This window comes from Macrobrachium rosenbergii, chromosome 2 (genome assembly GCF_040412425.1).
Source record: "Macrobrachium rosenbergii isolate ZJJX-2024 chromosome 2, ASM4041242v1, whole genome shotgun sequence".
Taxonomy (NCBI): domain Eukaryota; kingdom Metazoa; phylum Arthropoda; class Malacostraca; order Decapoda; family Palaemonidae; genus Macrobrachium; species Macrobrachium rosenbergii.
The window spans coordinates 16,510,668-16,535,540 of NC_089742.1; the positions used below are offsets into that span (position 1 = coordinate 16,510,668).

General features: G+C 36.8%; 1 protein-coding gene across 5 annotated transcripts in view; it reads right to left on the reverse strand.

The window, feature by feature from the left end:
* Positions 1–24,873, reverse strand: part of LOC136843892 (uncharacterized) — a 184,614-nt gene that overhangs the window by 70,095 nt on the left and 89,646 nt on the right. For 4 of the 5 annotated variants that reach the window (XM_067112793.1, XM_067112782.1, XM_067112809.1 and 1 more), the window contains 2 exons: positions 17,484–17,647; positions 2,353–2,520 (listed from right to left, as the gene is read on the reverse strand). In XM_067112793.1, the coding sequence (XP_066968894.1) occupies positions 2,353–2,357 (5 nt within the window). In that variant the 5' untranslated portion in view covers positions 2,358–2,520; positions 17,484–17,647. Of the gene's footprint in view, positions 1–2,352; positions 2,521–5,992; positions 6,181–17,483; positions 17,648–24,873 lie in introns of those variants that run through there. The other variant, XM_067112801.1, reaches the window with a different exon arrangement.

The window sequence follows — 24,873 nt, forward strand, 5'->3', positions numbered from 1 at the left end:
GCCATACCCTTCCAGCCAAAACAGACCCAATCCTGTAACGGCGCCAATGCAATGGACTGTATTCAGTTCTGCAGGATCTTTACTGCCAAAATAGAATGAGACTGGAATGACTGGCGGCAGAGAAGACAAGCAAAAGAGGAAGGAGCTTAACAAAATAACTTAAGTCACCTTACAACTAATCTGTTATCCTAAATTTTTATACATATCTACAAACGAGTCTAGGTTTTAGAAAAGAGAAATGTAAAGCAAATGACCAATACTATAACCAACAATCAAGTTATATGGTTCCACATACTTTACTTTAAATTCTCAACAACAATTCTCAATAAATATATCCAAAATAAATAATATCCAGCAGCAGCACCACACAGATATAAATATGAATTATTGATCATTACTTAAACACTTTCGGAGCCATACTTGCTCATTAACCACAATTACAAGAGCCACTTGCTCAGTAATATACAACAATAACTCTGAGAGCCTTTTGCTTAATAATATAATAAGAGCCTTTTGCTCTACTCAGTGCAATAACTCCAAGAGAGCCTTTTGCTCCAACAGCAGTAATAATGACTAAAAACACGATCCGGTCATGACCTCCTCCTTGAGTACTTGAAGTATATCAACCAAGTAATGTTTCAAATCTGCCGATGTTGCCATCACCCTCCAACAAGGTGATATTCAAGAAACTGCTGTTGCTGCCATCACCCACAACAAGGTGATCCTCAGAAAACTGTGGTTGCTGCCACCACCCACAACAAAGTGATCCTAAGAAAACTGCGATTCCTGCCATCACCCACAACAAGGTGATCCTCAGAAAACTAAGGTTGCTGCCATCACCCTCAAGGTGATCCTCAGAAAACTGAGGTTGCTGCCATCACCCTAAAGGTGAGCCTCAGAAAACTGCGGTTGCTGCCATTACCCTCAAGGTGATCCTCAGAGAACTGCTGTTGCTGTGTTTTCAACAGAATATTGTCGAGAACCTGCCGATCTGCTTTCTAAAACCTGACTAATTCTGTCACCGTGAATGCGACAGACGAAAACTTTCAACAGAGAACAGCATTTCCGGGTAAGGAGGCAACTATCCAACAACAAACAAATGATTGTTTTTCTCAAACAACCACTCACCCTTACACCTCCCTTACCCAAAGAAAAAAAATTACAAAGTTTTTTTTAGCTGACCAAAAAAAAAAAAAAAAAAAAAATTTCCTCCAAAGTTGCCACACCCTGCCAGCCAAAACAGACCCAATCCTGCAACCGTCGCCAATGTGATGGACTGTATTCAGCTCTGCAAGATCTTAATTGCCAAAATAGGATGAGACTGGAATGACTGGTGGTAGAGAAGGCAAGCAAAAGAGGAGGGGGCTTAACAAAACGACTTAAGTCACCTTAAAACCAATTTGTTATCCTAAATTTCTATACATATTTACAAACGTCTAGGTTTTGGAAAATAGAAATGTAAAGCAAATGACCAATACTATAACCAACAATCAAATTACATGGTTCCACATACTTTAATTTAAATTCTCAACAACAATTCTCAATAAATAAATCCCAAAATAAATAATACTCAGCAGCATCACCACGCAAATATAAAAATGAAATATTAAACATTACATATACACTTTCAGAGCCATACTTGCTCATTAACCATAATTACACGAGCCACTCGGTCAATAATATACAACAATAACTCTGAGAGCCTTTTGCTCTACTCAATGCAATAACGCCAGGAGAGCCTTATGCTCCATCAGCAGTGGTAGTGACTAAAAACACGATCCGGTCATGACCTCCTCCTTGAGTACTTGAAGTCCATCAACCCCATGATGCTTCACATCTGCTGATGTTGCCATCATCCTCCAACAAGGTGACCCTCAAGAAACTGCTGTCGCTGCCATCACCCACAACAAGGTGATCCTCAGGAAAATGTGGTTGCTGCCATCACCCTCAAGGTGATCCTCAGAAAACTGCGGTTGCTGCCATCACCCTCAAGGTGATTCTCAGAAAACTGCTGCTGCTGTGTTCTTGACGGAATATTGTCGAGAACTTGCCGATCTGTTTTCCAAGTCCTGACTAATTCTGTCACCGTGAATGTGACAGACGAAAACTCTCAACAGAGAGAACAGCATTCCCGGGTGAGGAGGCAACTATCCAACAACGAAAAAACGATTGTTTTCCTCAAACAACCACTCACCCTCCAACACACACCCACACACACACACACACACACATACTCAGAGAGAGAGAGAGAGAGAGAGAGAGAGAGAGAGAGAGAGAGAGAGAGAGAGAGAGAGAGAGAGAGAGAGAGAGAATGAGGGCGGGTTTAAAGAGAGAGAAAGTATGTTTTCTTACCTCATATTTGTTTTCTAAATCACAAGTGAGTACTTTCCCGTCTAGATCGCAAACAGAAGATTGTTCATTAAGTACAGTCTGTTGGGCTGAAGTTCTCACCCATGTTAATGCTACTATCACCAGGAGTATTGCAGAAATTTTCTCCATTTTCACCGATCAACAAAATACCTGGAAAGACGATGTTTATGAAACATAAATAAAGAAAGATAGAGCTATGATATGGATATAGATGATTAAATTTCTAGAAGAAATAGTTATTTTAACCTATCTGTAAGCAGTCTTATCCACTTAGTCTCATTCATAAAGGTTATATCATAATTTTTTTTATTGTCTATTTACTCCATTTCACAGACCTATTAACCAATATGCTATGTAGCTTAGTTTCTTCATGACACCTCATCACTGTTAATATCTTTCTTTGCGTATCATATATCTTGTCATAGCTTTCTGGAATATTTGTTGCAGATAAGAGATTTCTTGCCTCAGAATTGGGATTTTGGCGATGGAGATTACCATGCTTATAAGGTAAGTGGTTATCAAATAATTTACAAGAATTCTACTTTGTTATTGCCGATCGTACTGTCTGAAGTCAGAGAGGCAAACCTTTCCAGCATGAGTCTAGATTCACAACATTTTTTCAGTTATTGTTCTATTTCTTATTCCTACATATCAGTTTCTTATTATCCAGATTTTTTATGTGTCCTTTACGCAAACACAATTACTTATGTTGCATTCTAACAATCACTGCAAACACAGATGTCAGTGGTACGTGGCCGGTAATAAAGTCACTGGAAAAAAAGTGACAGAAAGAAAAGTCATAATTTTGGATAGGAAAAAGTGAGGAAAAAAGTGTGATTGATTTGTGGAGGTGGGTAATAAAGTCACAGGGAAAAGTAAAAAAAAAAAGTCACAATTTTGGTTATGAAAGAAAGTCAGGTAGTCAAACAATGATATTCAGATCAGTAACAATTTATCTATGTACCATAACCAAGTAAAGTAGTAAAACAGAAAATATTTTGAGTCAGTTATTAACTGGCAATATACGGCTTGTACATATTGACTGCCCCGACGGTGACCACTGGATCTTTCAACACACTCTTCCACCACAGCTTGGTACAGGTGAACTCCCTGTAGCAGATTTTGGAACCACGCTTATTACTGTCAATAATTTCCATGTGGGGCGAGGGGGTAAAAATTACTTTTCACTAAATTCAAGCAATGTTGTTTAACAACAGCACTGAGCTCCGAGATCTCCACTTTTAACTCTGTCTCCGGGGTTGCTGATGTGCTATAGAAAGGAACAAGGTTATATACTGTGCGTATATACTGTAATTTCAACAAGACCTCACACCAAACACTTGACAACAAAATTTTACCGGATTAGACCACCTGTTATCGCACTGACCTTCCAGGATGATGTTGCTCAGCTATACAAAGATCCATGTTTTTGTTCCATTTTAAAATTTTTTAAGGAAAAATCATTAATTTACTTCAGTTCTGCATATTCCTCTACTGAGGGTGATTGACACATTAACCTTAAAAATGTGAGAATTCGGCAGTTAAATTTTTTATGAAAGAAAGAAGCAGAAACAGTGCTAACATTGCCCTGGTTCTTTCCACCTGTGACTTATTTTCATGTGACTTGTTTTCTGCAACTTTTTAACCTGTGATTTTTTAACTGTGACTTTTTTTACCTGTTATTTTTTACTTGTGACTTTTTTTTTACCTTGATCCCCGTGTTAACAGGATGATTTTATCAGCCTCTTTGTACTGGACGAAATGGTGCAAATAATCAGATCAGTTTGTTTATTCTATAATACTTGGTGCCTTCTAGCCATTTGAAAATATCTTATGGTTTGTTGTATTTCCTTGACCGTGAGGTAGTTTTTGGTGACAAGGTCATGAGAACGATTTTACGGAACAATACTTTACTCAATTCTATCACTTCTGCACACAAAACCATTGCTTATGATTTTGTTGGCGAGGTAACCTTACGGCATTAATCGTGATGAATTTTTTTGAAATTAAAATTTGATGCTACACTTATCCTGGTGTTTTTTTGGGGGGTGTGTTTTCTTTTCTCTTTTGTTTTGTTTGTGATTTCTTGTACTTATCCCTCATATCAGAAATTACTGATTAAAACTGAAATACCAAAAATGATCATTCTATAGGTAATACAAGCTACTATGCTTGGAATTGTCCGCTTTTCTCATTTTTTTAGAAATCGTTTTTCACAGCAGTTGGACTAAGAAACAAGATTTGTTTGCTTGTTGGGGTGTTATGTTCATCATTCGATTTATGTTCTAAACATTTTCTTTCTTTTCATCACTGGTCTGTTGTAATGATTATTTTTACCATGATTATATTTACCACATAGGCTTCCTTCCTCCTTTCTCAGTATAGTTATCGTAGTCACAGTCTGAATTACTTTGCGTGAACGTGGAATGTGAGATACCGTTCGACGTTAATTATTGCCAACGATAAAATATTGAAGAGGAGGAGAACGGTAATAATTTTTGCATCATGAGATATTTTTTTTTTTATAAGTGAAAATAGATGAAGCCAACCCAAAAGCATGGAATTTCAGCGCGTTGGTATATTCTTCACAGTAATCAGCATATTTTTCTTACCTCTTATATTATTACGTTAAACTTATACATAGGCATAAAAGAAATACAATTGTGTTATTACAGCAGAAGCATAGCTAAAGTAGATTCGGGACAGAAAATACCAAGTAGCCAGGCTTTGTACAAAAAGATTCAGGTGGGCACTGGCTTAGTTATTTTAGGCAGTGACTGATTCAGTCTTTTGTTGTTAAGTCTCCACGCTTAGAACCTCCTCTTCGTTTTTGTGAGGTAGTGCCACTAAAACAAACATTTTAGTTTTGTCTTAACAGACAAATAGGTCATCAACAAAATGCAAATGATTTCTATGAGAAACTCTTTTGGTTTCGTCTTGGTTTAATACATAAAACTTTTAGAAGAGATTTGGATGCTGTTAAAGTGGAGGAGAAAATCGACGGCACCGTCACATGTCATATACCGGTGCCCATTTTACTTGAGTTAAATCTTAGCAACCAAATATTCGGGTCGACTTATACTTCCGTTTGCCGATAAACGTTTCCCCAAGGCCCATGCTCTTTTCAAAAGATTGAAACAGTGCCTAAAATAACTAGGCCAGTAACCACCTGAATCTTTTTGTACAAAGCTTGGCTACTTTGTATTCTCTGTCTCGAATCTACTTTAGCTATGCCTCTGCTGTAGTTACACAAGCTTATTTATTTTCCATGCCTTTCTATATGCCAACACGCTTAAATTCCGTGCTTTTTGGTTGGCTTCATTTCTTTTACTTATAAAAATATGTCATCGGGCAAAAAATATTACCGTTTTTCTCCTCTTAAGTAGTTCATCGTTAGTATTTAACAACTGAAGGACCTTACCTTCCAACCGTTATTCCCGATAAGTACGATTTGTCACAGTATAATGAAATCATGTAATTGTGTGTTTTATACTCACTTGTTTTTTTTTTTTTTTTTAATCTTTTCCAGTTGGGCGAAGTATCTTCATAGTTTTATTTTTCCAACAGTTTCAAATAAATCGGCGTCTATCTTTCTACCGGTGATGGTTATTTTTATCCATACCTGTATGCGGTGGCAGCTCTTCCTTCCTCCAGCTATGAAGTGATGATACCTGTCATAAGCGCTCGAGCACTGTCTAGCTTACACGGGAGGCTTTATCATTGATTATACACTGCAACGTAGAAAATAATTACTCTTTCGAAAATATTCTGGGGTGAAAGCTCTTGCTAAACTGACCAACAAAAATGCCTTGGGCAACAGAATTTAACTTATCAAATTATCGCACGTTTTTAAGCTTTTAATCTCACAGAGATATAACTTTGTGATTATAACTGAGGAGGAGGCACTGTATTGCGCAACAGTAGGTTTTAGCCATAGAATTTAATTCTAAGAGATATTTCATGTTCTGGAGATCGACTGATAACTCCTATTTCTGTAATATTTTCCCCAGTTTTCAGATCACTGGATCATTGCTATGATTTGCAATCTGTTTAAAGATGTAAGAAAGAAACAGATGAGGTTAGAGAAGAATAATATAAGATAAGTCATAACACGGAATTGATGACGAAAACTTGAAGGACAAAAAAGAAGAAATAGATAAGATAAGACTAACATAGATCTTCCCATGGCAGTGAGGTTACTTTGTGTCTCATTCTTTATGAATATTTATTTGGGAAACTGATTGACTTTTCTTTGTTATCTATTGTTAATTTTAGGGCAACAACAGAACCTGGGGCTTCAAAAGCAAATGAGTCTGTCGTCCAAGTGTTTTTCTTTCACATAAAGTGACTTCTGTACTGGAAAATACTGATCAAAATTCGCTGACACAGATTGAAGGTACAAATACATAATTTGATGTAAATTCCTCCCACATCCCTCCTTTGTACAGTAGTGTTTTCCTCAATGTTCCAAATTGTCAGGAAAATTAAACAAACATATAGCTCTATTTCATGCGTACCTTTCTAAAACATTACTGATTGCCTTTGTTTTCATATTGTTTAAATATATCATTTCTTTCTCATTGAGTTCACGGGTTTCTGGGAAAATTTTCTAAACGTGATTTTATGGCTCTTCCTCAAAAATCGTCAAGACAAGTATTTTCAGTCGGTAAGCAATCATCTTACGTCAGGGTATTAAGGCATGTTTTAATTTCTTTAACATATACTGGAAATATCACGTGTCTTCTCCCGGGGAATACCCGAGGTTTAAGTACTAGAAAATGCTCAGTTTTTTTTAAAGTAACTGTTTCATCGCTCTTATTTGGCTTTTTTCTAAAACATGGTATACCTCACTCAATTTTTTTTAACAAATCTAAATTACGCCTACTTATTCATCAAGTACCTTTAATGAATATTTCCTGTTGGTTGGTTTGAAGGGTTTTTGACACCAACCTCGACACCTCTAAAGAAGTATACCAAACCTAATTCAGCTCTATGATAGCCAGCATTCCTGTTTATTTTCTATCTTTTTTTGTGAGCCGTATTTGTTTCCTTATCTACTGGCTCCTTAACCTTTGTCAGTCAGAATCCGTCTATTGCTTATCAACATATACTTCTGCTGATGACTCATTACTCTTATCTCTTCTAGCATACCACTCAGGATCAAATGTGTGCACCTACTGAGGTTCTGCAGGCATAAAAGTGGAGAAACAATAATTCAGTTAAATTCGTTGACTACAACAGATCATTCTCTATTGCTTTCTTAAAATCTAAAATTGTTTTGACTGATGATAATTGAATTCAGTTGCTTTTCCATTTCGGCCTTAGAGTTTTAAAACTGTTTCAGAAACTTCTTGGCTATATACCCTTTAAATTAATATGTTCAAGCTGGCAGTAAAATTGTTCTGCATTTTATCATCTCCCTCTTAGTGCCTAACAATTGGTTCTTAGCCACGTTAAATAAGCCTAATCCTTCGGGCCAGCCCTAGGAGAGCTGTTAATCAGCTCAGCGGTTTGGTAAAACTAAGGTATACTTCTTTAGTGCCTAACTTTACTTTTTAATATTTCCCTCATTTATGTTTGTTTCTTTAGTCCGTTTCATGGCAAAACGAAAATGAAGGCAATACTTACAATCAAATACAGAAAACTGTCTTACCCTTAAGACTGGGATCCCTTCAGTTTTTTAGTGATTAATAAGGCGTTCATAATCAACGAAAAAATCATCGTATGGCTATCAGGTACAACGAACCGCCATAAAAACAAACGTTTAGACTAACTTTTAGATGTACATACTCAGCAAATAAAGGAATATGAGTAATTCCAAGAAACTACGTGACTTGGAAAAGGTTGCGATTCATGTTTGTAATAATTATGTCCCATAGCTGGACTACTGCTTAGAGTTGGATTTGAGTGATCCCATATTATGTGATGTTATCGCGTCCAGAAATATTGGCTCTTTGCCTTTCTGAGACGGTCATAATTCTCTAACCAAGCCATATATATTAAAATATTAGTCAGAGATGAATAGTACTACTGTAGCGAGTAAGTTGCTGTTGCATGGGATTGGGACGTAAATCATGATATGGAAGACCTTCTGATACTATATTTTTCATAAGTTAGGAAAACTGATGTAAGATTAAGTATTGCATTTCAAAAGAAGATAGATATTTATGCATACCTGTGAGATCCCTTACCTGGCTTTAAAATGAAGAAAATGTCTACAACTATAGTAATCAATTTTGAACATACTGGGTAGTTAATGGATTGTTAGAGAAACGAAAGAAGTGAAAAGTAACTTGAGATCACAAAATGCTGCTGAAGTAATCTTTGAAATCAACTGTTTAAGTCTTGAAATGTAGGTACCACAACGGTTTCCCACATCCATTTTTTTAAATTTCTTTCTTTTTCCCGTATGTCCACAGCATGACAAAATCTTCTAAACCTGATCTGTCATGTGCTATTTCCTACTGCCCTCATTTTTGAAATTAAACGACCGTGGTATTACAAGTGCACAATTATCTGTTTTGGCCAAAAGAATCCATTACGGTAAGTTAGGAATGGCTCAAGACAGCCAAAATGTATGTATTGACTTCATAACCTTAAAAAAGAAAAGATGGAACGGATGAGTATCCTTCTACTTTTTTATGGTTTATGGGACAACGTTTGTAATGAGATCTACTTCAACATGGAAGGTACTTCAGCTCCTGTGGGTATAACTCAAGCTAGAGTATTTTACTGAATTTTGGACATGAGGGCCAACTCTTGAATTGTAAGGTTCCTGAAAAATAGAAATTACTGAAGTAAATCAGTAAGAGATATCCAATACTACATCCTGAATGGCAAGGAATTTCCACGAAGCATTTGTATCTAGGAAATTACCCACATATACTATGACATCTATTTGCTGGAAATTACCAGCATTGAGGAATCTTCTACCAAACTTAGCCTTAAGCATTTCAAAGCCTTATTCGAAAATCCAATCCATTACACTATATATCTGTAAATTCTGAAACGTATGAAATACTGTTAACCTGTCATTATACGTGTATTTTACTCTGACTTCTGTAGTGTAGTGCATTGCTCGATGAACTGGGGTCTTATCTTTGTTGATAAACAGCCCTGATAGTTCTTAACAATACTAAGTCTTTTCTGAACACTCCGCACCGAATACACATACATTTGGAACATGACACAGATTATGTTCCTACACGAGCAAAGTATCAATGAAATTCTTGACTGTAATTAACCAGGCGGAATTTGTTATATACATTTCAAATCAAGGGCTAAACCGATCATTGGTCGAGATGAATAATAGACTGAAGGATATTCAAGGTTAATAAAAGTTCATGAATAATAGAGGTTCACACCATTTCCTTAATAATCTATTAATCCATATGTTTACACTTTTGTATAACAATAAAGTAAAGTCCAGTATAAAAATTTTCAATAAATTATTCTGTAATATTGGAAGAACTACAAGACAAAAAAATGTGTTAAAGCCACCTTTTTAGACACAGTGTAAAAAGATTTTTATTCACAAAAATTAAAGCCATAATAAATTTCATGCAAATTAAAAGTCACTGATTATTGCCCCAAGATAGTTGCCAAGTATCTGTTAAATCCACTTTCATACATCTGAAACATAATTTCTGTTACTTCTAATTTTTATTGATTTGATGGGCCGTAAGCCAGTAGCTGTTGCGATAGAGCCATAGCATTACTAAGAATGAAAAAGTAAAAAAAAAAAAAAATGTATTTTTCCAATATTTTACATTAATATCAAATTGGGCAAACCTGTTGATGTTATATGTCGGTTTAAAATAACACTACTGATTTATTAACTCTAAAATTCTAAAAAAAAAAAAAAAAAAAAAAAAAAACAGGTATGATTATTTAACAAAATTTAGAGGCATTAATACATATTCCCCAATATTATTCATGTCCCATATGTTGTCCACTGATTAGCTTAATGTAAGTAATCTATCCGTTAAAAAAAGAAAGCGATGACCATGCTGAAAATATCTTCCTTATTTACATTGATTGCAAAAGCAATGAAATGTTTCCAATTAAAGTTTTGGAATAGCTGCATGATTATGAACAAGATCTAAGATATAACATTAATGAGTTGTTCATGACATGGAAATTGAAGATGTATCCTTTGCTAAATATACCTATTCATATGTTAGTAGACTGGTCCTTTTTTTATATAATTTTTCTATCTGAGCCTCTCTTTCTCCATATGAATATACACAATTATAAATTTATTTATCAAATATCCATAATTTTCAGAGATCCATCTCATTATATCAGACACAAATCCATTGACCCGAGAAGTAAAAGACTCATATGTAAGTAAAATTTTATGAACTTATACAATCACTATGACTTAGGATAGCAACTTTTATTAAGGTTTGAAGTTTTTCTCTGAAGTGATGGTGTAATTCTCGCCAATTTCCATCTCACTCAATAAAATTAGTTTGATAAGAAAAGCGTCTCCGTCCAAATTCCTGCTGATTTAGAAAACTTAGAGCAAACCTGTCAAGATTAATATCCTTGGTATATCAGTGTTGTATTATCTTATATATAGGCTGGATGTAGGTATTATTAATTTCCAATAAGTAATAATTGCTGCACCTCCTGTAATATCAATGGATGGATTTCAACTAACATTAACGCATTTCTGTTGCAACTGAATTGTTTGTCCTCTTTGCATTATGTCATTAAATAATCATTAAGTAAAATATACTGTATATTCAGTATATACAGTATATCTCACATATTTTTTCAGCTCATAAACCAATAACGCCGTGAGTGGTAATATGCAAATGATGAATCTGTGTAAATAATCTTAGCATTACTGAAAAAAAAAAATCCTTTAAAGAACCAATGAAGTAACTCCGTCAGTAGGCGTGTTTTCTTTAATTCCTTGCTTGCCTTTTTCTGAAAGGTGCTCTCAGACTTCTATTTTTTTTTTTTTTAAACCCTTACCTACTAGCAGGATATCCAATAAAGTTTTACACATTAATAAAAAATTTCTATTAACAATTCGAAACCTGGTGACATTCCTCACGATGTAGTGTTTAACTACCCTGCACTTCTACTTATTAATTTTATTTGTCTAATGACCCACTAACCAAATATACTCCATCTACAAAAGGTCGAGATTCGGAGGCGATGAGCACACCTGCCATATTTCCTATTGAAATTTTTTAGGGGGTAGGGTTACAATCTGGTAGATTTGGCATTGATTTTGAGCGGCGTTGGCTTTTCCTTGTGTATGGACGATTTAATAAGTAACAGCAGGTCGCTGTAAAGAAACGATTTTCTGTCACCGCCTTCCTTTTATTAGTATAAAAAAAAAAAAAATCAAAGACCAAAACATTGTACTTCAACCTGCTGTATATTTTATTTCCATAATGATCTTTACAAAATCTATGTAGTTTGTGTGCATATATATATATATATATATATATATATATATATATATATATATATATATATATATATATATATATATATATATATATATATATATATATATATATATATATATATACAGTATATACATATGTGTGTGTGAGTGTGTGTGTGTGTGTGTGTGTGCATGTGTGCAGCATATATATATATATATATATATATATATATATATATATATATATATATATATATATATATATATATATATATATATACAGTATATATATATACATGCATATACATGCTAACAATACCTAGAAACGAAGTCACTTGTAAGTAAAAACAAATAGATGGATAATATGCTCGAATATGTCCATTTTCAGGATTAACCTCAACCTCGAGGTTAATCCTGAAAGTGAACCTTTGGGATTAGTATTCAAAACTTCCTTCGACAGGGTGGGAAACGTGGTATCGCCGCCAATTGCGGGAACGTCTGAACCCGTCATGGCTAGCGAGTCTGTGTTTTCATATATCTGCCCCATATTCGGTTGTTCTCAACCCCATACTGACATCTATAATCACCAATGATGGCGCCTCCTGACATATTACACTTGTTTAACTTCCTTGAAAATCTGCATCAGAAGTAGTAATCTTTAACTTTCATCTTTTCATATCCACCAGTCACTGGGGACCTTCCATTTTGATTATGATTTTCTGTTTCTTATTCCACCTCATTTGCTTGGCTTTTATAGGAAATATTTTCTTTGTTATCACAAGTTTTGTTTGTGTTACGGGTTACTTTAGGGTTGACTATGGTGATCATTGTCGCTGATTCTTGTCAACTTTGTGTAGTTGGCAGACCCTGGGTGTCATTGCCATTTTCATATATTTTTCCGCTAACTTCACAGTCTGTTACTTCACTGAGAGCAATATTTGCCCTTTTGAGACATGTTAGCTTTAGTCCATGACAGAGATGAACGAAGGAGCTCTATGAAAAAAAAAAAAAACTCTTAATGGGATCGGGTTATTGATAGGTATGAATGAAGGCAGTTTTATTGCTATTGTACCATCCATCATGTGCACTTGAGCATATGTATGAGACCAGATCTTTATGAACTCATCTAAAGACACCTGAGTGGCCTCTGAATTATTGTTGAATTACAGTAACTAATAAATGACACTTAATACCACGTAATTACACAGTCAAATGTCGATCTGAAGAGGTTCCATGAGTCAGTAAAAGTTATTGTATATCAGCGACGTGGTGTTTCGAATATCTTCGAAGAAAACATCTAAAAATGTTCACAAAACCAGCGACTTTTAGAGCACGGCCGTTATTCCCGTGACACAACTGCCATCCTATAAAGAGCATCAGCTTCTGGGTTCGTTTCCTGTGCTATTTGCAGTCAGCATTTTTATCAGGATTGATAGTGTGTTTTTCAAAAATCCTATCACTATTGATGAATTGCAATCGATCTTTCTCAAATAAGTCTGCTTATGAGATAATAATTTCTCTTCATGACTTAGCGCAAGCTGAATTATTTCGGCTTTTTTACTTATTTGTAATGATAATTTATGAAGACTTCCATCGAATAATTCCTCTGATATTATAATGCAGTCAGGAATTTTTTCAATTTCTGAAAATATTTCGCTTTCAAAATCCCCATTCGGAAATGATTTATCATATACATCTCTATGCTCGACTAATTCTGTGAGAGCACTGCTTTCAAAATATTCTCTGATTTCAGTTTCATGTCGTTTCTTATAATCGAGTTTCTGAGCTTCAAAGAGTGATTCATATGTATCATGTACGTAGTTTAGAAATATATTTGTCTTCGACTGCAATCCTATCGTCGCCAGAGACGACCCAATCTCCTTTAGTAGCATTAATACATCAAAAATAATTTCTTCGTATTTCTTAATCTTCTCGTCACAGTGAGATTTTCGCCGAATAGCTAGTAATTTAGTTCTGTATTCCAAGCAGGCTCTCGTGGCCCCCTTTGCTCTTCCAAGCGAGGTTTTTAGCTGTGATATACTCTGTAAGAGACCATCCTGACCTCTCTTCGAAAGTATTTCTGACAGTGATATATTCGAGAAGAAAAAAAACAGCTGTCTTCGGAAGTAGAATTCTTTTTTCATGTATTGTAAGTGCATGTATTCTTTCATCAAAATGATTATCGAAATGGTCCGTCATCCTATGGAAATCTTCGTTATTGCTTTCAAGATTGCAGCTTTCATCACTTACACTCAGAATAGATTCTTCGGCTTTCGTGATTTTGTTCTGAATATAGAGAAGTTTCTCCAGCACCGATATAGTCTTTTTTTCAAGCTCTTCAAGGAATAACCCCTTTTCAGTTGCATTTAGGTCATTTGTGACCTCATTAATGTCAGAATTTTCATCACTGTAAGTTGATGCATTATCACTAGGTATCATATTCCCTTCAGTTACTAGGTTTGTGGGCCTATCAAAAATGTCACTCATTTCTAAATTCTCTTGTTCTTTTATGTTTATTAGAGTAATATCTTCAATTATTCTGGTAAATTTCAATTCCTGAATTATGTTGTTTTTCTTAATTAATATGTATAGCAAAACAACATTAACGAGAAGTGAAGCAATTAACAGAAGAGTAAGAATAAAGATACTTACTTTAAATGTATCTTCTGCTATGCATTCATGCAATGAAATGCTTGCCTCAGTCACCTCTGTGTTTTCCATATGTACTCTATCCTTTGCACAGTTAAGTGTCTCTTTAAGCAAGACACCTTTCATGAAGCGATGAAATTTCTGATTCTTGTAAGAACGCAACTGTTCCCTCAGTCAATGGTGTTGGGATATCCAGAGTTCTTATCTTTGAATTCAAAACTATAAGCATTTGAAGACTGGCCTGTGTTTTCAAAATGTCAACCACCGAATCCTTTATATAGATTTTGGTAATGTGTTCAGGTACCCGGTCCAGTTTTGTATGATCAGCTGATAAATAAATAATACTTTCACATGATTTACTTTCACCGTCCGTCACATATACCCTTGAGACGATTTGAAACTTGATGTCGACGCAGACTGAAGAATTAAGAAGAACGTTTCCTGCGTTGAGGATGAATACTCTGCGTATTGATCTTCCAAGGGAGTAGCCCATTTCCACCAACTGAAAGAGTATCATGGTGATCTTGGTAAAAAACGCTGTCACACTTCAGCAACCACAAGCATAACCACTGAAACCAAATGAAGTACATAGGCTCACAGTAACAATTCCCCATACACCCGCAGAAAAAAAATTTCAGATGGGTTTTATTCTCACGACCAATATAATGAAATTATGCAGCAGAAAACTGGGTTAGATTAATTTTATTGACATTTAGGAGAATGTTACCCTGTATAGGGGAAACCAAGCTGGGTAAACTGATATGTGAAACCATTTTACGCAATGGCCTTTACTACAATATGATTCCATTATTCTGCCTCACAAGTAAAACTATTCGAGTCCCTAAGCTCTGTCCCTATCAGTATTTATTTTCATTACGAGGTTGTCATTATAAGGTTGAGGCAAATGACGAACAGCTTTAGAACTAAGACTATGACATATAACATGCATAAATACATTAACAATTTAGATCCTACGTAAGACAACGTGCCTAACTGGTGAGTTTTATAAAATCAAGTCTTCTTTTTTCTATTGTTTTGCTCAAATTGCAACATCGTCCACATTAATTTTTTTGTCTGTGTGTGTGTAATTCGCTTCTGTACAAGTGTATTTTAGTATAATTAAGAAAGTGTTTCATATTTTTGTAATTCGTTTATTAAGATATCACAAAACATATCCAGAAACAGAGAGAGAGAGAGAGAGAGAGAGAGAGAGAGAGAGAGAGAGAGAGAGTGCATTGTGGGTTTGGCCAATTAAGAAAGTTTGGTTGAAGTTTGAGTGTAATAGGGAAAATCTGATTAAAAATTGTCATAGATTTCATGTCTAAGCTTGTATTGTAAAATTACTCTTTTCGACTAAGACGTCTAACTTACTTTTGTGAAGATAACAGTGTGTAATCATTAACACTAAAGGTAAAACAAATCATCAAAATATTTATACATAGGGGTATGAACAAAAACAATTGGAAAAATAAATGTATAATTGAAATCAAGCACTCTGAAAAAATAATATAATTCTATGGCAAGGGGAAATGACATCTCGAAGGAGCAATACAATGCTTCATGAACTTACGAGCATTAACATTGTATACGTCCAGGCAACCTGTGCCGAAGTTTTAAAAAATCGGAAATATAAGGATTCTTTTACTAGGCATTGTAATTTTGAAGAAGTGTTAATGAAGTGATACACTGCAAACCTTATATTAGAGGTTCTAGGGTTGATAGAGAAAATGAGATTTAGCAAGATGGATTAATGACTGCCTGTATGGTTGATGGAATAAAGGAAGTGGCTGATTTTAACTGGGATTGAAAGTGAAGGTAAACGATATTGGAAGACGCTAAGCTTTGTTAAGTACAGAACAGGAGATGCAAAGAAGGCGACAGGACCTCTGTAGAATGTTTAGGAAAGAAGAGGGGTTTTTAGGGAAGGAAAGAGAGCTGCACGCGTGTGCGTAGAACCAACACTCGTTTTTGTAGGCAAAGTTTGGATGTGTATTGGGGAACATGCGGAGATGTGCAGCAATAAGAATCAAAACGAAAGGACGAGAAGGCTAGAACTATGAAGATGGGGTGATTACTTTATTATTATTCGTAAACATAAATCAGAGTTTCGCGGCGTGGGGTTGGGGGTGGCCTTGGCCCCTGGGGAGGATGGACGATAATATGTTTGTCGAAAGTGTGTGCAATTCTGAAATTCTGGAAGGGAAACAGAGAGGGAGACAGGGCTAACTAGACGAGTGTGAAAGAGTAGACCTAGCAGAATAATTTTAATTCCCAGAAACTCTAGATTGCGCGATCACCGTACATGAGAGTTAAACTTCATTTTGTAGTAAGAAGATAAACAAGACAGACTTTGGGAATAAATAGTTTGCCCTATTTGTTTCACCCTGAATTAGGTCATGAGGTGACCATTTGCTGAGGTTAAGAAAAAAGAAAATGAAACAGAATGGGATTTTTTAAAAGTCCTCCATCTCTCAGGAATGTGACTCGGTGCATCTCGCTGGTGAGGCTTAAAGGTTAGCCACAAGACTGTTGGATAAATTTCAATTTACTGATTTAAGTCCATCAGCTAACATTACGAAAACGGCGATAACATAAATTAACAACTTTTGTTATATTTTCCTCTGGAACTAACAACGAACGGAAGAATGTTTTACTACTGTCGATCTCTCTCTCTCTCCCTCTTTCTATACACACAGAGACTAATATATATATATATATATATATATATATATATATATATATATATATATATATATATATATATATATATATATATATTTGTGTGTGTGTGTGTGTGTGTATGATTTTGTGTCTGAGCATTTTCGTTTGTTTTGAGCTTCCGTGATTAAATGATATGACTGTGACCTTACAAAGCAAAAACTTAGGTACCGAATATTCTAGAAAAGTCTCTTATAAGGGAAGTAAAACTAATTTTAATTTAGAGTATATCTAAAAACGTGACTCGATCCATCCAACAGTCTCCCTGTGGCATTTCTCGAGAGTTAATGAAGCCGTATTAACCTACTGAAAAGGGAATGATAACTGTCTAACGAACCTCATCAGTGTTTCCGTAATCACAGAGCAGAACATCTCCTTCATGCTTGCATCTGGAGTCCTCTCCACTGACCCTCAGTCCGAGGCGAGTTTCATCGATAGCTGCAGCACTCGTGCAATTCCTCAGCTGTAATGCTGTGAAGAACGGCAGCAAGGTGATCCAGTCTAGAATGAATATATCAATGATTAGGGAAAATTTCCTTTTAATTTTGGTAAGGTTTGAGAATCATATAACCGATACAAAAATACATTTAAAATCTCAGTTTTTTGTTGGGTTTGATTTAATTGCGACATGGTTTGAGAATTAATTGTCACACAACTGCATTGAAAACGTCACTGTCTTATCTCTATATATATAAAAATGGATTTTTGTATTTGTGTATGTTCCTGCATAACTCTTAAGCGCATTAAGCAATTTCAACCAAACTTCGTATACATACTTGCTGTCTGGAAAAGATTACTCTGGGGGTACGACATCACAAGCACCAAAGGGCACCAAAAAGGGTGGAATGGGCGTCCCTGAAATGGGGCTGGTTAAGCCCTTAGACTTACTAACTTTATGATTTTATCATAATCTAATTTCGATATACATAATGACTTAGTATCTGGAAAGGAATACTGTGGGGGTAAGGCATCAATGGCACCAAAAGGGGTGGGTGTTGGGAAGGGTGTGACAGAGAGAGAGAGAGAGTGAGAGGGAGAGGAAGTGAGAGTGAGAGAGTAGAGGGGGTGTTAGGGAGAACAGAGAGAGAGAGAGAGAGAGAGAGAGAGAGAGAGCAGATGGGGTGTTGGTGAGAAGAAAGAGAGAGAGAGAGAGAGAGAGAGAGAGAGAGAGAGAGAGAGAGAGAGAGAGAGAGAGAGAGAGAGAGTAAGAGGGGAGGAAGTGAGAGAGAGGGTAGAGGGGGTTTTAGGGAGGAGAAATAGGGAAAAAGTGAAAGAGAGAGAGAGAGAGAGAGAGAGAGAGAGAGAGAGAGAGAGAGAGTTTATTGGTTGTCATTCAGAATTATCACAGGCATCGCAGGGTTATATAATAAAAATAATAACAAAAATAATACTTGATTTCAGCCCTTGGCCACATACTATATACATATTAAGAGAAAAACACAGTAAATACTATATAAAAAAATCTCTGCACTACAGCCAGAAAGTACTAACTATCTTAACAGTGCTCTCCACGTGTGGTAAACACCAAAATACCACGTGAATATGAAGTAAAAGAAAATATATAGAAACTACTAAGGAATCAGAGCCGATGAAACATGGTTTTTCTGTAACACCTTTTTATCAAAACATCGGCTAAAGGTGAAAGTTGTCAAGTGCATATTTTATAACCCTACCTAATTTTTGCAAGTATTATCTAGTACCTAAGTTCGATAGTTTTGATATTTATAGAGTAAAATGAAGTCGCTGATGCCGGAACCGAGAAAATCACAGAAAAGGATCCTAAAACTATTCGTGACATAAACATAATATGATGTCATGAGGCTCCGCCCATCCACCAGGTAGGTGGTGAATGGATATACTTACACAATCAAGGCATCAACAAATTTAATAAGGGCCAGCAGGATATGGAATTGTCCCCGTGGTTGCAGGACTGCATTAGTGCTGCAAATACAAGCGAGAAGGCCCGTAGCAAGATTTACTATAGTGTGAATACGTAATTATTTCTATAGTGGGTAATAGTTAGAAGTGTGGGCATGAGCTGTTATACAATCCTCTCATTTTGAGGGGTACTGGGAGTCGGACAATATCCATGAGAGCGTGGAACCAGTCATCACTGACATCGGTAGTGACGATGAGGACGGGGATAATGACCTCTTTCTCGAGTGGCGATGAAGACATTTTGTAAATAAATGAAGTATAGTGTTAGACGTATTATTTGTACATCTAAAACATATTTATTAAAACGCAATGATTATAACAACATGTTCCTCATTCAAACTGATTTCAACATATTTTCCTTTCCATGCATATATTAAGTAGGTAATTAATAGCTTGCCCTCAAAATCTTAACTCCTACCATTACCTTTTATTTGCAGCGAATATACGAGCGCTATTTAGGGTGCTGTATGATGTAAATAAAAAAAGCAAAGAAAAATAGCAATGGGTTACGGTAACTAAAAAAAAAAAACAATGGCGTTTACTTTTACACCTCTAACAATTGAGGGAAATGAGGTATCAATGCTTCTCATTTAAATTCTGCTTCTAGTGACCGCTCCTGGCTTGCTGCAAATAGAAGGCTTGAGTGCCGAAACCTGAGGTAAAACGAAACGGATTGTCTTTTTGCATTCCCGCCCTGAATAGAATTAGATAATATTATAACAAACGAGCTACAGACTGGTTCATTACGTGAATGAATTACATACATTGAATTATTTATAAAGTAGAAAAGATACGAATTCAAGAAAATGGGAGTATTCCAAGGTAACAACTTTGTCCCAACAACTGTTGTGGAAGTTATGAAGAAACCTCCACAAAATAGTAATATAATAATAATAGTAATAATGGTAATAAAAATTATTGAGAATGATAATGTAATCAAGTGAACGATGATAAATCCTGCTCACCATCATTGATATCGCTGAAGCCTAAGACAAGGGCTGCTCACTTTCCCCCAAACCCACCATTTAGGCGGAGACTTCTTGCGTCAGCAGGTGAATTGCGGTAATGAGCAGGTACTGTACCTCTAATATACGTCATCTCCTTAAGTTAAGTATTTCTTAGTTTAACCAGACCACTGAGCTAGTTAACAACTCTCCTAGGGCTGACCCGAAAGATTAGATTTATTTTACGTGACTAAGAACCAACTGTTTACCTAGCAACGGGACCTACAGCTTATTGTGGAATCCGAACCACATTATGACGAGAAACAAATTTCTATCACCAGAAATAAATTCCTCTAATTCTTCATTGGCCGCTCGGAGAGTCGAACGCTGGGCCAACAGCGTGCTAGCCGAAAGATCTACCCACCCCTCCAATGAAGAACTACGTCATCTTTTACCTAGTTACCCCAGGTGGGAGGCGACTCCACATAATTGGATAGATCTTGTCTCTCTTGGGCTTGCTAAGAACAGTTTTATGAATATGTCATTGGCATGTGGGCAGAGCCCCAGTGAAGAGACGTTTTCCCCACATGTGAACTTCTCTTCACTGTGGGAGGGGCCTCATGACGTCATAGTTAAACGTCACTACTGTGTTCAAAACCATTACATAGAATTTTCATAGCTCTGGCATAAGAAGCATACTTTTACTCTTGTAAGTACCAGAACTATTGAACTGGGGTACTAAATAATAATTGCAAAAGTTAGGTAGGGTCATAAAATATACACTTACCAACTTTCACTTCTATCCGATGCTTTGATAAAAAGGTGTTGCCGAAAAACCATGTTTCATCGGCTCTAAATCCCATAATAAAGGTATGAAATTCAGTCTTACGTGTAAACTAGAAGTAAAGCGATACTTGTAGCTTCATGATCGTATATAAATCACGGTGTGATAAAAAAATGTCATAAAAAGAGCTGCGTGTTCCAAACGTACCAATGAACTATCATGGTCGAGGTGGGTTAATGCCGAGGCTAAGTACAATTTCCCCGCTCTCGACGGGTAAATATAGTACACCAGACTCGGCGTTAACTTATACCTCTCTTGATAGCTCAGTGGTTAGCGTCGACTGGATTCGCTGGATGCGCGTCTGTGTGTCGTGGGATCGAGACTCGGCAGTGCCCGTCCATTTATCACTTATAAATTCCCCTTCGGTGATAATTCCCCATCGGGGATATTCCTGAGGTAGCGTGGATTTGATATTAAGTGATATTTGTAGCTTCATGATCGTATATAAATCACGGTGTGATAAAAAAATGTCATAAAAAGAGCTGCGTGTTCCAAACGTACCAATGAACTATCATGGTCGAGGTGGGTTAATGCCGAGGCTAAGTACAATTTCCCGCTCTCGACGGGTAAATATAGTACACCAGACTCGGCGTTAACTTATACCTCTTGATAGCTCAGTGGTTAGCGTCGACTGGATTCGCTGGATGCGCGTCTGTGTGTCGTGGGATCGAGACTCGGCAGTGCCCGTCCATTTATCACTTATAAATTCCCCTTCGGTGATAATTCCCCATCGGGGATATTCCTGAGGTAGCGTGGATTTGATATTGCGATATTTGTAGCTTCATGATCGTATATAAATCACGGTGTGATAAAAAAATGTCATAAAAAGAGCTGCATGTTAAAGCGTACCAATGAACTATCATGGTCGAGGTGGGTTAATGCCGAGGCTAAAGTACAATTTCCCGCTCTTGACGGGTAAATATAGTACACCAGACTCGGCGTTAACTTATACCTCTTGATAGCTCAGTGGTTAGCGTCGACTGGATTCGCTGGATGCGGCGTCTGTGTGTCGTGGGATCAAGACTCGGCAGTGCCCGTCCATTTATCACTTATAAATTCCCCTTCGGTGATAATTCCCCATCGGGGATATTCCCTGAGGTAGCGTGGATTTGATATTAAGCGATATTTGTAGCTTCATGATCGTATATAAATCACGGTGTGATAAAAAAATGTCTTAAAAAGAGCTGCGTGTTCCAAATGTACCAATGAACTATCATGGTCGAGGTGGGTTAATGCCGAGGCTAAGTACAATTTCCCGCTCTCGACGGGTAAATATAGTACACCAGACTCGGCGTTAACTTATACCTCTTGATAGCTCAGTGGTTAGCGTCGACTGGATTCGCTGGATGCGCGTCTGTGTGTCGTGGGATCGAGACTCGGCAGTGCCCGTCCATTTATCACTTATAAATTCCCTTCGGTGATAATTCCCTATCGGGGATATTCCTGAGGTAGCGTGGATTTGATATTAAGCGATATTTGTAGCTTCATGATCGTATATAAATCACGGTGTGATAAAAAAATGTCATAAAAAGAGCTGCGTGTTCCAAACGTACCAATGAACTATCATGGTCGAGGTGGGTTAATGCCGAGGCTAAGTACAATTTCCCCGCTCTCGACGGGTAAATATAGTACACCAGACTCGGCGTTAACTTATACCTCTTGATAGCTCAGTGGTTAGCGTCGACTGGATTCGCTGGATGCGCGTCTGTGTGTCGTGGGATCGAGACTCGGCAGTGCCCGTCCATTTATCACTTATAAATTCCCCTTCGGTGATAATTCCCCATCGGGGATATTCCTGAGGTAGCGTGGATTTGATATTAAGCGATATTTGTAGCTTCATGATCGTATATAAATCACGGTGTGATAAAAAAATGTCATATATATATATATATATATATATATATATATGTGTGTGTGTGTGTGTGTGTGTGTGTTGCTACGAGTGTTGGTTGATTGCAAGTTCTTACCTTTGGGAGATGACATCTAACTGGGAACCAACACGTTCGTGCAAGAATGAGTGCTGGAAGCATTATATTTCAAGCAAAACTGGAGGACTCAGGAGAGAAATTCCAGGTCTAAATTATTTTAATGTATTTGCACTAATCATAACAAACAATTACAAAGAGCCATTACAATTCAAATTACACAATTGACAAGATTACGAGTGCCACTCGATGCGGAATAAAATACAATGAATTAACATTCAGGAATGACTTGATTGATGGGCGTATGGACACAGTGGAGACAGATGCTTTTACAGCGGTTCACACATCCTTTCTGCAATGTCTGGAGAAAGGAACACGATCACTTGTTACCCAAAATACAGGCAAATTTTTTCGAAGTAGAATGCTGAAAGCTTAGGGAGCTAACGTCAAGTTATGTTCAGTTACGTTATGCTTTAATACTGATACATGGTTACCGACAATGACCAGGGTCTAAGCACAATGCAAGGGGAAAAGGAAACAGAGGGAGATAAAATATAAATAAAAATGACCGAACACTCCACCACACAGTATGTTATTTCCTTAAGCGTAGATCCTTGGTTGTAGAATAAAGGACTCTCAGACGAGTGGGGACTTCTGCATGTGGCACTTTAAGGTAGCACTTGGATGGCGGGTGAACGGCCAGACAAAGAGTGGAGCAGTTGCTCGGTGACATGGGAGCGCACAGTAGCATGTCACTGGGTCAGTGGTCGTTGCCTGTGTTCACTGTCCTGGGCCATTCAGGTGTCCTGTCTGTCGAGGGCAATTCCTGTTAATTACTACTGCAGGCCATTTACGTGGGTGCCCGAGAAAGAAGTCTTCAGCAAGTCAAGTCATAAAAACAGATTAAGGTGAGAGTTTTGGAGAGGCTTAGCGAGGAAGAGTACTGACCCTGATGAATTTCTGTATAAGTATGACTTACTGTCTAGAAAAGAATACTGGGGGGGTAAAGTATACCTGGCTCGAAAGTGGGTGTGGCTAGGAAGGGGGTGACATGTAAAACTAACCAAAATGACAGATATTAGTTTCTAATTCACAGTTTTTGAGGTCACTGAGATGAATAGTGACACTTAGTGTCTAATCCATGGTTTTCGAGATTGCTGAGATGAATAGTGACACTCCTGATGCCCTTTAATTCCAAGTTCAGCCCCTATAGGAATGGGGGTTGAGAAGGGGTGAAATATAAAATGTCAAGAGTGCTGGACAATATAATTGAAGCAACTATCTTAACAGGAAAGGGAGTGAGAGAGAGAGAGAGAGAGAGAGAGAGAGAGAGAGAGAGAGAGAGAGTAGAGGGATGGGAAAGAGAGAGAGAGAGAGAGAGAGAGAGAGAGAGAGAGAGAGAGAGAGAGAGAGAGAGAGAGAGAGAGAGAGTTTATTGGTTGTCATTCAGGCTTTTACAGGGGTGAGAGGGGTGAAATATAAGATGTCAAAAATACTGGGCATTGTAATTGAAGCAACTATCTATAACAGGAAAGGGAGAGAGTGAGAAAGAGAGAGTAGAGGGGGTGTTTATCGGTTGTCATTCAGAGTTTTGAAATTTATAATGGCATTTTCTTGACTATAGTTTGAATTCATTCTTGCATTATAAACGAACTTTATTTTATCAAGAGTGATTTCCGGATTAAGTGTTATCTCATCTCCATTAAAATATTTATCATTTAATGCTATGATCAGTGCCACTGTCGTAAGAAACAATGTCAGCTAAGACTAGTGAGTCACACACATACTGTAGTAAGCGGTTACTAAGAAGACCACTAAGGTATAATGTTTAAGCCTTTAACGACAAATCATGAGAAGCAACCAACTAGAAGAGAGATATCGCACAATGAATTATTTTTATCGATGATTGCCGCCTCTCATTCATGGAAATAAGAGACAAGGACAAGATCTTACTTGAACAAAGTCAATAACATCCTGCACATCATGGGTTTTATTATTAGGATATAATTGGAAAATAGAGCTGTACAGAAGAAGACTAGCTATCAATGCATGAAAATCATAAATTGCATAAAAAAA